Raw genomic sequence first — 16,557 nt, 5'->3', positions numbered from 1 at the left:
ATATTTTTCGGCGTGTACTATTTGCTCATGCCATCCATAGAAATATATATATTGCTCATGCCATCCCACATGAATTTGTAAATTTGAAAGAAGATACTTTGTCACTGTCACTGTGCGCATGCGCTGTAGTATCCCATACAACCGCATTCAGAAACATGGCTGCTACTGTCGACAGTGTTGTTAAAGTGTAAGTTTATCCTTTTTTAACTTGTAATATTTACCTCGAATATGAGGTAGTAACCAGGTTGTTGTTGCGCATTATGGTAATAGTAACAGCATAGTGTTAAAATTATTTTTAGCCAAGTAACAAACGCTTTCTTCACTAAAATCGTACTATGGTTAGCATGTTAGCCATGAGCAAACTGAAAAGATGTACTTTATGCAACTTTAAACAACTCTTAGGTGTTCACTAGCGCCTTCCGTCCTGTTTATTCCTACGCTGTAAACTACTGGAACATATGTAGTAAATAAGGTTTATCATTTATGGAGCTTGTTGGAGGGTGCTTTGTGATGAGAGAGCCGCCATCCAGCAAGCTTTTGTTTCCTTCCATGCCCTGTTCTTCTGGACCAGTACAAAGGCTCTCTGATACAATATGTTAATGCTTTATAAGTACTGCCTTTAAATGAAAACATTTATAAAATCAGAATCTGGTACGATGAAATGCAATAATGTAACTGCACGGGAGTTACTAACCATTTAGTAATGTATTATTCGTTCTATCTCACAAACACATGTCATTACATTTACCATTTGTTGGGGTTGTATAAATAGTGTGTGTCGGTTTGATGCAGCAGAGTGTCCCCTGTCTCCTTCAGGCTGGGAGAGCAGTATTACAGAGATGCTATGGAGCAGTGTCACAGTTACAATGCCCGTCTATGTGCCGAGCGCAGCATCCTGATGCCCTTCCTGGACTCTCAGACTGGTGTGGCTCAGTCCAACTGTTACATCTGGATGGAGAAAAGGCACCGCAGTGCAGGTGAGGATTATCATCTGATGTCATGTTGCAAGTCTATTCCCCCCCTCTTTTGTTCTTGTATTGCAACTTAAAAAATAAGCTCTTATGAATGTATGGCTGCACTTAAGTAATGTCTCTCGTCGTGTCTCTTGTCTTGCATTACAAAAGGAACCACTCTCCCATCATGTAATACCTTTTATGTTTCAGTATCATGTTAAAAGTTGTTTAGGCCCACAAAATGAATGTTGATCTGGGTGCTCACAGCGGTTAAAACATTGTTTGTGTCATCTCAGGCGTAGCTCCAGGGCAGCTGTACACATACCCAGCGCGTCGATGGAGAAAGAAAAGGCGTTCTCATCCCCCTGAGGACCCGCGCCTAGCCTTCCCTCCACTCAAAGCTGGTAGGGTTGTAGGAGAAGCTGTTTTACAACTTTGTAACAGAGTCAACACAATTTGACTGACTATTAGATGTTGAATACATTTTTCTTAAAGTACTTAATTAGTGGCTTGTGGTGTGCATGTGTTTCTGATGTTTTATGTAGCGGATTTAGAGCTGGGACTTAAACGTGATGCACTGGTGGGAGTAGATGGTAGCAGTTTGGAGGCACTGCTCAAGGGAGAGCCTCTTGAGAGGAGGAGTGGAGTGTCTGATATTCGAGGTGCTGAAGAAGATCTTGCTACTGTGGAACCTCCTGCATCAGTGACTTCTGGCCGTATTCGCAAGGTGAGGCTGAAAATATATTTTTGTATTTTTTGAATTTCTCAATTCTCAATTTTTAGAGGGTTCTGGACCATGATGACTACTTGGATGATCTAGATGATGAGGACTTTGAAGACGAAACCCCTAAAAGGAGAGGAAAGAGCAAGTCAAAAGTAAGCCGGGTTGGAAAAGGCCAAGTAAAGTACATTTATTGTGGTTTTTATATGTCTACATACAATTATTAGGGACGAAGTGATAAGAATGGCAAAAAGAAGTCTGAGGCTGCTGCAGCAGCGGCACTGGAGGAAAGGGACAAACCATACGCCTGTGACAGTGAGTACAGACTATGTTTGTGTGGCAGAGGCCTTTGCTTCCAGTTAAAGGAATAGGCCACCATTTTTTCCATACTGAGATATGTTCTTCTTAGCTTAGACGAGTTCATTTGTACCTGTCTGGTCTTCACGCGTGCCCTCAGTCACGTAAACACAGCACAGTCGGTGTTAGCATTCAGCTTCTCCTCCTCTCCTCTATAGCTCCAAACAAGGTGAAGACAGAAGCCACCAAGCTCTTCCACGTTTTCCCTATTTAAATATGGTTACGTGAAGTGTTACACGATAACTATAGTTACACAAAATTAAACAATGTGGATTTTCTAAGTGGATAAAAAGGGGAACTATATTGTAAGGCGTAATAATACCAGGAGTACTTTGATATCCGCACAGCAATATCTTCACTTTACTGTGCGGACGTCGAAGTACTCATGAAGACCGTATGAAGACCAGACGGGTACAAAAGAAGAAGAGGTAAGAACATATCTCAGTATGTAAAAACGGTGGCCTATTCCTTTAAAGCATGGATCTGCGATCTTTTGAATTCAAAGAGCTAGTTCTCCTCAAAATTACTAAAGGAATTTCTATAAAGAGCTGCAACGAACTTTAATGTTTAGACCTGGTTTACACCCGTGAATACTACCCTCTAATAAAATTAGGGCTAAATGAGGACTAACTTCAGATTAGACCAGGACTGACATTCAATGATATATTTAGAAATGTTGGGACAATAAATGGGTCCTTTTTGGTAAACTGTTGGTCATTGCTATACAAATCTTGTGTGACTGTGTGTGTCAGTCTGTGGGAAGCGCTACAAGAACCGTCCGGGCCTGAGCTATCACTATACGCACTCTCACCTGGCCGAGGAGGAGGGTGAGGACCGCGAGGAGCTCGAGGCACCAGCCACTCCTCGCCAGCCTGAGGAGCAGAAGAGTGAGTCCAGGCCTGAGAGAGACTGTCAGGGGACAGGGGGACTGTTGCATGATGTGTTGCATGTGTGACGGCTTTTTTTTTTTTTCCTTTTTTTTGTGAGGAAAATGTCTTGATTTTATGGGGTTTGTCAATAACTGTACAGGTTGTAAAAACATAATGGGACTCTTCAAACATTTTTCATCAAATCATCCCTTTTTATCAAACATCTTTGCATTTGCACGTCCCATCACAATAACAAATAGTGTGAGTCACATATAAATTCATTAGTTTATGATTTGGATTACATTTTTGTACTTAAGCTGGATCATAATGCATGGGCAGGTTTGTTGTATGGTATCTTTGTAATGGAATAATGAAACATTTCTAAATGTTAATTTTTTTTGTTTCAGCAACTAAAAAAGGTCCCAATGGATTAGCACTGCCCAACGATTACTGCGATTTCTGTCTGGGAGATTCTACTTTAAATCAGAAGACGGGCCAGTCAGAGGAGCTGGTGTCCTGCTCAGACTGTGGGCGCTCTGGTATGCCTTTGTTCTCATACTGTCTTTTTCAACCTTTTCAACAAAAGGTCATTCAAGTATGTAAATTAAGTTTCTTTGTATTCCAGGACACCCCACATGTCTACAGTTTACTCCAGTGATGATGGCTGCCGTAAAGACATACCGCTGGCAGTGCATTGAGTGCAAGTGCTGCAATGTGTGTGGCACTTCAGAGAATGACGTGAGTATTCCAGTTTCTTCAGCCAGTGGTAATCACATTGGTCATCATTTTCAATAAAATAGATAAAACACACAACGATAAATTAAAAAAAAAAAAAAAACCTCAACTTTACCGAAACAAAACTAATTTACCCACTCTTCCTTTCAAACCTTCCATACATGGAACCACTCCGTTTCTTGATTTGAATGAAGGATAATCTTTTTTGAGTCGCAGCTGTCTAACACTTTATTATTATTCTTTATTTATACAGGTAGTCTCTTTTGCAAGAGACATTTGAGCAGTTTTACAAATTCACTAAAATATACATACTGTATAGACAACAATAACAATATAAACATGAACGCAAAACAATGACAACAGCATAATGCTTAAAAACTAGAGCTAAGGATAGCCTTATCAAGAGATTTAACTGATCAAGCGTCAGAAGACTGTGCATCATTCCAAACATATGCTGCAAAGCAGAAAAAAAGCCTTCTTACCCCATTCTTTCTTAACACAGTGTGACTCAAGAGTCAAAATGTCCTGAGACCTCAACTGGTAAGCATTTGACCAGGCATTTATGAAATTTAACAAATAATCAGGAAGGACACCAAGAAGAGCTTTGTATAGAAATGGCAAACAATGCTGCTCCCTCCTGTCTTCTAGAGACAATGGTGAGTCCTGTAGCCATCTCCTGTGATGAATCCAAGTGCTGAATGGAAAACTTAATGCAAAGGCTTTGGCACAAATGCAGTGATATACATGTATATGGTATTACCATAATCCACAATAGAAAGCAACGTGACCTGAACTAAAGGTTGCCTCTTGCTATGTGGGATTATTATTATTATTTTTTTTAATAGAAAAAAAGACAATTTGCATTGAGTTTGTAAGTTCTTGAACATGTATGGTATTTATAACATGGCACATGGCACTTGCTCAATCATGGGACCGTTTAGAGCAGAAATTAATATGTTCTCTAACAAAATCAAATGTTCTCTGGAAAACAACATGAATTTTGTTTTGGAAGAGTTCATTAACAATTTTAAATCAGCAACATTGTGTTGAATTAAATTGAAATCATGTACATACTCTGAGTTGCTTGTGCAGCAGAGGGTGTCAGAGTACACAGTTGCATCATCTGCATATAAATGAATGGAGCTATGTTTTAGGTTGTAATCAATTGAGTTAATGCAAATTGTAAATAAAAGTGGTCCTTGGGGAACACCCTTGTTAAGATAAAAAAAAAAGTCAGCCTCTGCAATAACTGCCTGGGCTCTATCTGTGAGATAATTTCAAAATCTTGCCTTTGAATCAAAGCCAATGACTTTGAGATGTTCTAGCAAAATACAATGATCTACCAAGTCAAAGGCCTTTGACAGGTCAAAGCTGTTATGGTGCGTTGTCTTGGTCTGAAACCAGATTGATGGGGCTTTAATAATGAATATTTAGATAGATATGAACCAGCTTTAGTACTAATTTGTTTTTCCAGTACCTCCTGCAAGGCAAAACAGCTTTGAAATTGGACGGATGATGTTTAAGTAATTCATCTGTCCTCCTTTTATATAAAAGAAGTACAAAAGCAGTTTTCCACACCGCTGGGATGCTTCTGTTTGGATTGTAAGGTTAAAAATATATATTTTAAACAAGTTACAATTTAAAGAAGCTGTTAACAGAAGTAGCCTTGGCTCAAGGGTATCAGCACTGGTTGACTTTGTAGGGTCAATAGAGGGCAAGATTTGTGAGACATCTTGTTGGGTGATAGGTTTAAAGGAAAATGTTTCCGGTGACCAATCCATATACATTATATATTCAGAGAAGTGTGCGTTTTTTTCTTTTTCTTTCTGCCATTTAAGTAGAGCGCAGCAGATCTCACTAGGGTTTTGGTCAGCTGAGGAGGAGGCCAAGTCATTATTGTTTCATCTATAGGCCTTGGCTGGCACCATGTAGTGGAGGACGTTGACGAATGAGATGAATAGAATAGAGACACTTTATTGTCTGCCATGCACATGGAAAATTGTTTTGCATAAACGTGTTTTCTTGAAAGATGCACTTTGCCCATGCCACTGCTTGGAAAGCGGTTCTTCTACAACATAGCTGTAGAGTTAAAAGTTTGAGTCCATCTTCAACCCGAAACCCACACCAGTACCACACCTTTACAAGCTTTATCCCCAACGCTGATGCAGCCACTGGCCCCTCCTGCCAATCCACCCAGAGTTACTGCCATCTCATCAGCCTGTAAAACATTTTGTGCAATCAATCTTTAGATGTTTTTGGACCAGTCTAGGTATTTAAGGTTATTAAGGGTATTGCTTATAAGTTAAGTTATACTTTATTATTTAATTAATTAATTATTATTGGTGGACGGGTTCTGTCTGTCATATCTTGGAAATGGTTGTACTTTCAAGTAAAGCGTGTTGCATCCTTTTGACAAGCTTTTTCCATGTTTTAATAGTTTTCAGAATCTTAGATCTCTCTCTCCTTGTCCGCTTTGGCTGCGAAAAGAAATTACTTAAAAATTCTGCGCATAGACTGTAAATTTCCTTCATCCACATCTCCCTCTCATTGCTCAGATGCTCATTACCTAAGATGTCTTCAGTCCAGCAGGCATTCCATTTTACACAGTTTGACCAGACCAGACAATAGCCATTGTAAATAACAATAGCAAAGCTACAATACAGTGTGTGAGAGACTTTAACCAAGAGAGGTGTGCAAACGGATTGTATGGAAGCTTTTAACCAACATTAAAATATAAAAACAAATGGGTGTAATGTAAATCAAAGCCAGCATCTTTAGTTAACACTAAAGTGATGTAGACAATTATAATGTATTGTGTTGAGCACGACTAAGAGTTTTAGACAAGTTTGTCTAAAGGTTTGGCTATATAAATGACCCAGCACTGGGTCATTTGGTGCAGTGGTTAGTACTCGTCCTTCACAGAGTTCAGTATTCTTCCTGTGTCTGCGGAGGTTTCCTCTGCTCCGAGTGCTCCCGTGTCCCTGTTACTAAAAACAATGGGTGATATTGACCATTAGCCTGGCTCCACATCTGGAGGTGGGATCCAGACTCACTGCTCTTTATGGGTTGCCCCAGCGGCATCGAAGGATTTAGAAATACACAAGACAAATTTCCCTACAGGGACAATAAGGTATACGTTACCTTACCATAGGTACTGGGCACTGCATATCTGCACTGGTATGTTTGCATACCAGTTCTACAAACTGGTATGTTTGCTTACCAGTTCTACAAACTGGTTTGTTTGCTTACCAGTTCTACAAACTGGTATGTTTGCATACCAATACAGTACTGCAAACTGGTATGTGTACTGGTATGTTTGCAGTACAGCTATTACATGCTTGGAAACTTGGTAATCATAGCTATTTTGACGGCACAATCCCAAGCTCTCTATTTGACATTAATCTTTTGTGAATATGTTGTTTGTAGGACCAGCTGCTGTTTTGTGACGATTGTGACAGAGGTTACCACATGTACTGCCTAAGTCCTCCCATGACTGAACCACCCGAGGGTAAGAACTATTTAAAAGCTATTTTGTTAATTATGTCACCTGATTCAACATGCTTCATGAAGTTGCAACAGTTTTATGTGATATTTGAAGTACTATGTAAATATAGTTTAAGTTACCTCTCAATTACACTGTTAATGTGTTTCTGCAGGAAGCTGGAGCTGCCACTTGTGTCTGGCTTTGCTAAAGGATAAAGCGTCCATTTACCAGCAGAACCAGGGCTCTGCCTCCGAGTGATTTTACAGCTCATCATCTCATTTACCCAAATCGCTCTACCCTAAAAAAAAATTCGACCTATTTTATCATTTGGAAGTCAAAACATTGAGTGTGTAGCAGAACAAGATCAATGTGCCCACATGTTGTATGTTGTAGACTCAAGATCACTGTGGATCAAATGGTCTTTGTCTATATTCATGTATAGACACACTTTACCGGACTGAACACACACAAGATCAAGAGTGAGAGCATGCAGTATCCATAGCAACTACTGTCTCCATGGGAGCCACCAGCAGTAAGGGGATTAGCATCATGGCTAATTATCTGTAGCCTTGTAGCCTTTCACTCGCAAAACCATAGGTAGACTTTGGACTAGTTGTTTCAAAATAGAAGACTTCTTAAGGCTTTTCCAAAATTAAAGTTTTTTTTAAAGAAATTATGGAATAATTATGATCACTATCTAAGTTTAGTGGCATTTTGTTTGTGTACGTACATGCCATCCATCTGCCTTTATCATACACATATCCTCATATCACAACAGTCCAAACCCAGATTGGTGGTTGCAGTGACAATGGGCAAAATGACCATTTCTAACACTACACAGAACTTATCTGCTCCCCAAAAGCTAACTTAAAATGTTTACACAGTATTACTCCACAAATTCAATTTCCAATACTTAAACTAGTGCCATTTATTAGCTCCTGTGATGACCTGGTGCTCGCCTTTTATAGTCCACTATTACACACATGATTGATTGCTATCAAGTCTGTGTAATCCACAATGGATTTTGCATGCAGGTTGCACTACTATATAAACATTCTCACATTTCAATATTTAGTGTTCTATTGTACTGTTTTTCCACCATTTTGTATGATTATGATTGTATGATGTTTTGTATGATTGTGTATGATTAGTATTGGGAGTTTTTTGTAGTAGAATTTTGTAAAGTCCATTGTATTGCAGACTTCAGTGGCTCCTTATGCATTCAGTGTACTGTATCAATATTTTCTATTTTTGTTATGACTGTGACATGCTTATTTGATATATGTAAACCCTACAAGTATTTGTAAATGATGTATTTTGTTGTACGTTTTATTTTTACATTTTTTTTGTATTAACATTTATTTAGCCTGAGATAAATAAAATATCACATACATTTAATATCGATATTAATTAATGCCACTAATTCATCTTTGTTTTAAAAACACAAAACTGCGTTTTATTGTGCACAACAAATAGCTTCAGCACATAGTGGGGATTTTTTTCTTTTCAAAATGACCTTTCCAATGACAATGTTTTAAACCAATTATCAATGAAGGACACGTTATTAGACATTTGATTCAAGAAATCTTTGTATCTGCAGATAAAACAAGTATGTTTTAATGTGTCTTCGCTATAAAGTTTACAAATTTGTGCAGAAAAAAACTGCAGATATACAACATATGCAATACTAAACACAATAAGTGCATTTAGGTAGATTTTCACAAAATCCAAGTAGCACATGCGTACAATATGTAGAAAAAACAGTAACTTTAGGTCACAAGATTTAGAATAAAAATCATCTATACACTAAAATATCCAAGGAGGTGCAGAACATACACACGACTTTTCATTTGGCTAAAATTAATGCTAATACTGGGGGCCATAGTTTGGGACTGAAGGGCACGGCCTGTCTCCAGCATGAGCATATGGAGGGTTTCAAGAAAAACAGGTTGGTAACCACTGCTCTACAGTCTTTCAAAACCAATAGAGCAAAGGAGGAAGATGACATAAAGCATTATTAGACAGAGACCAAGTTTGCGGTCCAGCCTCCATCGGTTTAAATGAACACACAGGACCTACAACACACAACAATAAGTTATGTCTTTACAAGCAACTAGTCATTCACATGTGAAGGGGAGTTCTCGTGAGCTGATCATGTGTACTCACAGTTAGTGTGACAGAGGCCAACAGCAGGATCACTGAGTAAACCAGGCCTTTGCTGTTTATTTTCACCTGAACAAAAGGTCATCTGTTATTTAGGAATCACATCTTTAAAATGCTGCCCTTTGTTCTGGATCTTACTCTTCACTTCAGTGGGAAGTATAACTGATTATACAGGCCTCGTCTTGTGGGTTGCTAACTTACCACTGATCCATAGCTGACTATGAGAGTTCTCAGTGCCCAAGGGAAGCCCAGTCCCAGCAACACATCAAAGATGTTACTGCCGATGGAGTTGGAGACAGCCATGTCCCCCATACCTACACAGGTCATCAATGTGTACTTAAATGCCCCAAAACCAATATTTTCATAAATATTTTCATGTGTAAAACTCACCTTGTCTTGCAACTATTAAGCTCGCCATGCAGTCAGGGACACTAGTGCCAGCTGCCAAAAAGGTGATACCCATAAGGACTTCTGGGATCCCCAGTGTAAAGCTGATAATGGTCACCTGATCAAGGACAATAATGGCAATGTGAAAATAAGGTCATTGTTTATGCATTTATAGTGATGTATAGCAGTGTGAGGGATTCATACCATCCAGACCATGAGGTAGGAAAAGAGGGCTATCCACAGAGTTGAGGACAGAAATGTGAGCAGGTACCAGCGCTCCCAGCGGGACTTGTTGCAGTTTGGCACTGTGAAGTACAGCAGCAAGCTCACTGGCCAGGACACCACCCACTTCAGACGCTCACACCAACCATCTGAGATTTCAAGTTAGGGGATAGAAATCATATTTGCATGTGATCATTTGGACAACCAAACAAACCTGTGTTTGCTTACCTGGAAAAAAGAAGGGATTTAAAGCCAAATGCTGCTCCTCTTCTTCCTCCTGCTCCTCTTCATCTTCCTCTTTAAATTGAGCTGTCTCTTGTGGCTCTCCACTTACTTCTTTTCCTCTCTCACTATCCAGTGTTTGTCTACCTCCCTCACTCACTGTCCCATTCTCTTGGCCCCACTGACCACTGACTCCTTCACCCAATCCACAACCTCCTTCATGTCCCGCTCGAGCCCGAATCAGCCTCTGCCGCTGTAGGAAGTGGGGCAACACACATGACCGAATGAAACAACTGCAGTGATGGCTGCTTCCAGGGTCTCACACAATGAAGTGTGTAAAGGGCTGCAGGAGTGGGAAAAGCAGTCAAGCATGCCCTCACACTCACTTGAGGGCATTTAGACAGCATGAATTAGGGTCATAGAACAAAACGAAAAAAGAATGTGCAGGGTTATTTCAAATAGAATAAAATGGCAGAGCACATGCATGCAAAGACAAACACCGAGGTGCCAAACTATCTGGGTTAGCTATCTGGTTTATAGCCATAACAGTTTGGTTGACGGCCGAATATGACCTGTCTGTGCCTGTTGTTTCAGACCTATGGCTTACTGACAGTTTTTGTTTTTTTTCGATTATCAAATGCTTAAGAATAACAGGACTGTGTTAAGGCATTCAACGGCAAGGGAAACTTACCCACCAAACTAACTAAGACACCTGAAGATGGGCTGTGCAGTATTGTTAGGGTTGAAAGCACGTGCAGTGTACCTGGCTGATGACCATGCGTCCTGCCATGCGCAGGCGGGTGAAAGGGGGGAAATGCGGGGTGATGAGAAGACGAAGGCTTGCCTCTGAAAAAGAGAGCTGCTGAGGGTGCAGGTTCAGGACCTCATCCACCACTCCTGTGTCCTGGCAGCCCACCACACTGTCTGCAGTAAAAAAACAAACGATATTGTGAATAAAGCTTTGAATGACACAATCATTTAAATGCAAGCACTTGTATACAGACTTACAGTAAAATCAATTTCATGTCAAACAGTAGAGTTAAAGTGACATGTTTACCTGGCTTTAGTGGTACCGTGTCATTGTCACAGTCTCCAATATTCCCGACGGCTGTTGTCCGTCTCATGCTGCTGAGACAAGGCTGGTTTTCCAAACTGCAGTGTCTCTCAACAAAGTTACACAGAAACCTGTTGAACCTACCGCAAAGACATGACATGCTTGTGCCTTAAAATGACCATGTAACACCGAAAACATGAATGTAAAAAGGCTCACCTCATGATGACTATGTACATTCCATACATAGAAATCAGAATAAGAGTTTCCCACCTGTGAAATCAATGTAAAAATATTTATTTTGACAACTGTGGTTATTTAGAAATAACAATAATTAAAAATTCTAAACTCAATCCCTACCACATAACCTTTTCATCATAGATCACCTGCAAAGACAGCCAAATATGTATAAAAATTGCATGCAGATGTTTGTTTATCTCATAGCACTAACAGTCAAATGCAACATGAGGATGATATAATGTGCATGACCTCTTACCAAAATTAGCACAATTATGGATAAAATGTAGAAGATAGAATCTCGAAATAGAGGCCACCAGCTTAGAGAAATAGGCTACAGGGTGGAGACACAAAAGTAGAAAGTGCATTTTGCTTCAGAGTAAGACAAAAATGTGCTCTACTGTATGTGGGCAGCAGCAGATTGATTGTCTAATGATGACAAAATGTCGCTAAATAGAAAAAAAAAACAAGGCAATTAAAAAGAAAGAAATTACCTGACCAGAGAAAATGCCACAGATACCAATAATAACCAGGACATTAAAAACGGCAGATCCCACAATTGTTCCCACACCAACATCTCCTTTTGTGATAAAAACTCCTGTAAGGCAACCACATAATAATCATACAAATTCTCAAAAAATAAATTAATAAAATAATCATACAAATGTAGGTATTGCTGAGACTATACAAAAGTGTCTCATCACTGATCTCCTGTTTTTAGCACACATCAGATAAATACTCTCAGAAGGTAGATACAGAAGTTGAAAACACTGTGTTAATGTACTTGTTTGAATGAAGAGTCTACTTTTTCAGACATAAAACTAATGTAAAGTCATTACAGGCATCAAAGACCAGTCTTTTACTGATTGAGCAGTCACTGTGCTAATGCATTTGGTTGAGTATGTGATTGGAGTAGATAGTACTGACCAATCAAAGAAGTAAAGAGCTCAGGGGCAGAGCTCCCAGCTGCCATGAAGGTCGCCCCGGCAACATCTTCACTAAGATTAAGATTCTGCGGAAAAGATCATTTGATGATGGGCAACCGACGTCAGGCTGGAAAAAAATGCCTCCTTTTCTTTTATCATACTGACTGTGAACTTCTTACCTCTGATATTTTCTCCAGAGATGGCACAAAGTAAATATCACACAAAATGGCCAGAGCATGAAACATATAGATAGCCTGCAGGAAACAGTATTGTAATGATTTGTTCAGATACCGAGGTGATAAATAATAAACAACAGAGGAATAAACAGGAAAATAGAACTTACACAGAGAAGGTGTAGTATGACAGCCCCATGCCGCCGCTGCTCCAATGTAAAAATGTCTTCTGGAAATTCAGAAATTGCTAGGATTGACAGAGAGACAGAGACAGAGACAGAGAATAGTTAGGTTGAATGCTTAAACTTGATCAAAAATATTAATTCAGTTTTAATCAAGAAAAAATGTCCTGTTCCTGTATGCGAAGCAAATGCATGTGAGTAGCATGACAGAATGCTACTCACATGTTCTTATTACAGACATTTTTATTGCTGAAATATAAGTTTAAAATATGAACAAATGAACATGTGTCTTTGCTATGAGCGACTTGCTTTTCCTCAGACCTGAATAACTTTACTGGGAGTGGGTCTCCATGGAGATGTCGACCGAACGCAGCCAAATATGAGATTTAAAGAGGTTAGGTCCTCATCCAAATCCGTTCTTTGATTGTTTTGTATTGCTGGCAACAGTATAATCCAAAATGTTACGCAGTGTCCCTTTAAGCTCTTTAATGAAGATCACGACCTGTGTCTTGCCTCATACCATAACAGAGCTAAAGTGATGTGTACACATGATTTGATTAGCCTGATATACACAACAAATAAAAGCATTTAAACTTGAATGTGAAAAATAATATTGGCCTCATACTCTTGTGCGCAGTTGAAAGAAGACGGATTGAACCAGCTGAGTTGTGTGGGGGAGAGTGAGAGATCTGATGACTGTGCCACATGATTCTGTTTGGACACAGATAGCCAGGGCTCTGCATTTTTCATATTACAAAACTGAAGTCGAAACAAAAATCAAATGTGGAAGAAAAAAAAAAAAGAGACAATCATACATTTACATGGAGTAAACTTTTTTTGTGGACTTGAACTCTTTTCAAGTATCTGACAACAGGAGGAGGTTGGTCACACTCTCAAACAGATGATGGAGCATGTGAAGGAGCCGTTCTGATCACAACCTTACAGTGTCTGCACAAAAGGCATGGAAGCATTTCTTACCAGACTTAGATAAGCCACTCAGAGTCGTGTTACCGGCATCACTCTCTTCGTGAAGCTCTCTTTTGGTCCAGATGAGATTTCCATTTTCGGAAAACCCTAAAATCAAAAATAACGCACAAGGAAAGAGTTTCACATGGCAAACCAGCGCCAACGTTTGCTTAAATGCTTCAATATAGCCATTCATTCTCATCAAATAAACCGAGAGCGATTGCAATAGACACCTGTAACGTCCACGGATAAGGCGGCTGTCAGAAGAGCGATCCCGCAGACGCAGAATCGAAAAAGAAGACGAGTTCGCTTCGGCGTTTTCGGCACCCCCATTCCCCCAACCAAAGCCGTTCCCCTCATAGCATATCGCTGCTTGTGTGTCCGAAGTCAAATGGGTGGATTGTTATCCCGATTTATCGCTGTGGTTGAAGCCCCAGCTTTAGGATCCGTCGAGGGTGTCGAGCGCTGTCATCGTGCCATCATCAGCATCTCCGCAGCATCCTTTCCGATAACTCGCCATCGACAAAAAGATGCGCCTCAGAGGATTCACACGCTCAATGAAACACTGCCTGGCACGGATTAAAAAATCTTCCTGTAGCTCGACTCCGCAGCTCTAAACTGGAGCGCTCATTATACACACATTTCCATCTGGGAGAGTCATTTCACTGGGAGCATGGAGCAGCGACCGCCACCAGAGAGCGCCTGTGCATGGGTGGGGCAATAGAGACGCACTTAAAGCAAGCGCTTACCCGCACTCATTCACAAGTAGGGCGCACAGACGCATTGATAAAAAAAAAAATGGACTGTGGTGGCCTGTACAGATAAAGGCGTTTATTATAACACTGGGTTTAAGTTAGATGGGCGGCATACCCCCATAGTGCAAGGTGCAGTAGGGCTCTAAAAGAAAACGCACACCACTCCAGATGGTGTTGTAAGACAAAAGCTCAGAGTCGCTAGTAAAACTTCCTGATGCTATAACAGCCAAAACAAAAAAGAGGAAGAGAGCCCCCAGGAACAGGACAACTTTCTCAGTGACTTTCAGCAGGAGGCCAACGAACCTTAAACAAACACAGAGAACATTAATTGGAATCCAGGAGTCTATTCGATATGAACTGAATATTATAATAACTGTGAAGGTGCACTTTCATCTTTATGCATTCAGATTTATCGCTAAATGATACGGGCAATGCTACGTACTATATGATAAGGAACACTCTTCTTACTTGCAATGTTTTGGTGACTCAGCATTGGTCTCTACAATGGGAAAGGCCCGCAGCCCCCCCACAGAACATGGTGTGAGGGTGCTAGCACATATCCCACTTGACGCCTCCTTATCCATGCTAGGAAAGATATGTATCGTTTTTCTCACATCAATCATGACAAAGGTAACATTGGCTTACCTCCCAGTGTCCTGACAATCCACAGGACAATGAGTCTTTTGGATATTTTCAGACACTGCTTCAGCCTTAAAAAAGAAAAATGTAAACACCATTTCGTCATTGAGATATGGAGCACATATGTGTGGTTGTGTATTACAAATGCTTGACTATATTAGACAGACACAAAAATAGTTAAAAGCTTCAAGTCCAGTGGTTCCACATTCCTGAATTGTTCCGAGTCAAATGGATGAATAAAGATTTCTTACATGTGACTGTGTGACGTCTGGGAGGCTTGTGTTGTTATGAGCGGAGGAATCCAACAGCCTGAGCTCGTCAGCAAATGACAGAACAGGGCTGGGGCTCTTTTCCCTTGCCTCCAAAAAGTCAATGGCAATTGCACTACAAAGTAAATTTTTAGATGAATAGTACTTAACATTTGGCACTTTTAAACAAGAGACTTAAATGCACACGTTACAATGATACTTCATCCTGCCCAGCCTCCACTGTGTCCTTTAGCTGTTGATTTTTCAATCTGAGATCCTGAATAAAATGTAATTAAATAAAAATAGTGTCTCACATGTGTTACCATTTGACAGTTTATGCACCTTTATAATGGTTGAATATTCTTCCACCATTTCCTCAGCGTGTTTTAACTCCTGATGTTTCTGTCACAACAGAAGATAGAACAAATCAGTTTGTTACTAACAAATTAAACTATGCATATTTGGTGATGTCTGCCTCTGACCTGCTCAATAACCTCATCTCTTTGTTGTAGCCCCAACTGAGCAACCTCCATTTCAGACTGAAGACACACATATTGTTACAAAACAAAGGTTAAATACGCTAAAGGTAAAGAAAGCAAACTCAACTGGAACTAACTAATTTTTAAAGGTGTGCATTACCTCAAGGATTTGAAGTGCAACTTTAAGCTTGTTCAGGCTCACATCATCTTGGTCTTGAAGGTGTTGCAAGTTTCCGATCTAGGTTAAAGATCACAGCACAACTTGTTAAAAGACATAAGCATCAGACGTAAAATACACTTGCATAATAGACCTCAGCTGTGAGCCTTTTATTTTCTTCTTTAAGACAGACAGACTCTTTCTCCTATAAACAAATACATTTCATTACTGTGAATTTCTACTATGTCAGTTAGCTGGGAAAATGAGAGCATTGACTGTACTGAATATTCATTTTAAAACTAGTACCACCATGACCACAGAAAACCTACCAATTTTTGCATTTTTACTTCATTTCTAATTTCCAAATCAAGGTAATCTGGTTGGCTGTTGGCTGGCTCTGACTCTACAATCTGAGCATCACTGATTACTGTCTCAAGTCTGAAACAAACAAAACAAGGTGAAAAGTATAAACTGCCCAAACTCTTGTCACTTTGAATCGTCACAAAAAAAACTCACTCTTTGACTTTTTTTCTGAGGGAGGAGTTTTCAGATCGAAGAGAGGCAATGTCTTCATCAGCCGCATCCAGCCAACTTCTCATCTCTGTGTTCTGGTCTTTGAGTAAACTTTTGC

At 39.9% G+C, this 16,557-nt stretch overlaps 2 protein-coding genes and 2 long non-coding RNA genes across 5 annotated transcripts; 1 reads left to right on the top strand and 3 right to left on the bottom strand.

Annotated features, from left to right (window-relative positions):
* The first annotated feature begins 138 nt into the window (after positions 1 to 138).
* Positions 139 to 8,511, top strand: LOC306963108 (zinc finger protein ubi-d4-like). 2 transcript variants are annotated; one of them, XM_079556564.1, is made up of 11 exons: positions 139 to 187; positions 817 to 977; positions 1,250 to 1,357; positions 1,499 to 1,680; positions 1,737 to 1,829; positions 1,902 to 1,989; positions 2,784 to 2,918; positions 3,308 to 3,439; positions 3,526 to 3,638; positions 7,062 to 7,143; positions 7,292 to 8,509. In XM_079556564.1, exons 1-11 carry the CDS (start codon positions 156 to 158, stop codon positions 7,375 to 7,377), a joined length of 1,212 nt encoding a protein of 403 aa, XP_079412690.1. In that variant the 5' UTR covers positions 139 to 155; the 3' UTR covers positions 7,378 to 8,509. The 2 variants fall into 2 exon arrangements, with proteins under 2 accessions (XP_079412690.1, XP_079412691.1); XM_079556565.1 differs by lacking the exon at positions 2,784 to 2,918 and having other exon boundaries at positions 7,292 to 8,511.
* Positions 8,512 to 8,660: 149 nt separating this feature from the next.
* LOC306963107 (sodium/potassium/calcium exchanger 3-like) lies at positions 8,661 to 14,384 on the bottom strand. The gene is made up of 17 exons (XM_079556563.1): positions 13,882 to 14,384; positions 13,661 to 13,756; positions 12,671 to 12,747; positions 12,507 to 12,581; positions 12,329 to 12,413; positions 11,896 to 11,999; positions 11,661 to 11,735; positions 11,525 to 11,550; positions 11,384 to 11,437; positions 11,171 to 11,307; positions 10,958 to 11,037; positions 10,120 to 10,366; positions 9,874 to 10,040; positions 9,673 to 9,787; positions 9,484 to 9,596; positions 9,286 to 9,351; positions 8,661 to 9,194 (listed from the first exon to the last, which is right to left on the bottom strand). The coding sequence occupies exons 1-17, from the start codon at positions 14,006 to 14,008 to the stop codon at positions 9,084 to 9,086; spliced, it is 1,755 nt and encodes a 584-aa protein (XP_079412689.1). The 5' UTR covers positions 14,009 to 14,384; the 3' UTR covers positions 8,661 to 9,083.
* Positions 14,385 to 14,590: 206 nt separating this feature from the next.
* On the bottom strand, positions 14,591 to 15,391 carry LOC306963030. Its single transcript, XR_013792882.1, has 4 exons — positions 15,294 to 15,391; positions 15,049 to 15,113; positions 14,872 to 14,988; positions 14,591 to 14,706 (listed from the first exon to the last, which is right to left on the bottom strand). It is a non-coding gene; the product is annotated as an uncharacterized lncRNA (long non-coding RNA).
* Positions 15,392 to 15,502: 111 nt separating this feature from the next.
* LOC306963029 lies at positions 15,503 to 16,009 on the bottom strand. Its single transcript, XR_013792881.1, has 4 exons — positions 15,930 to 16,009; positions 15,773 to 15,829; positions 15,633 to 15,692; positions 15,503 to 15,567 (listed from the first exon to the last, which is right to left on the bottom strand). It is a non-coding gene; the product is annotated as an uncharacterized lncRNA (long non-coding RNA).
* Between the last annotated feature and the right edge of the window lie 548 nt (positions 16,010 to 16,557).

This window comes from Gobius niger (genome assembly GCF_951799975.1).
Source record: "Gobius niger genome assembly, chromosome: 5".
In the NCBI taxonomy this organism is placed as follows: Eukaryota; Metazoa; Chordata; class Actinopteri; order Gobiiformes; family Gobiidae; genus Gobius; species Gobius niger.
Note: the sequence above shows the minus strand (reverse complement) of the source record. Positions and strands in the feature narration are given on the sequence as shown.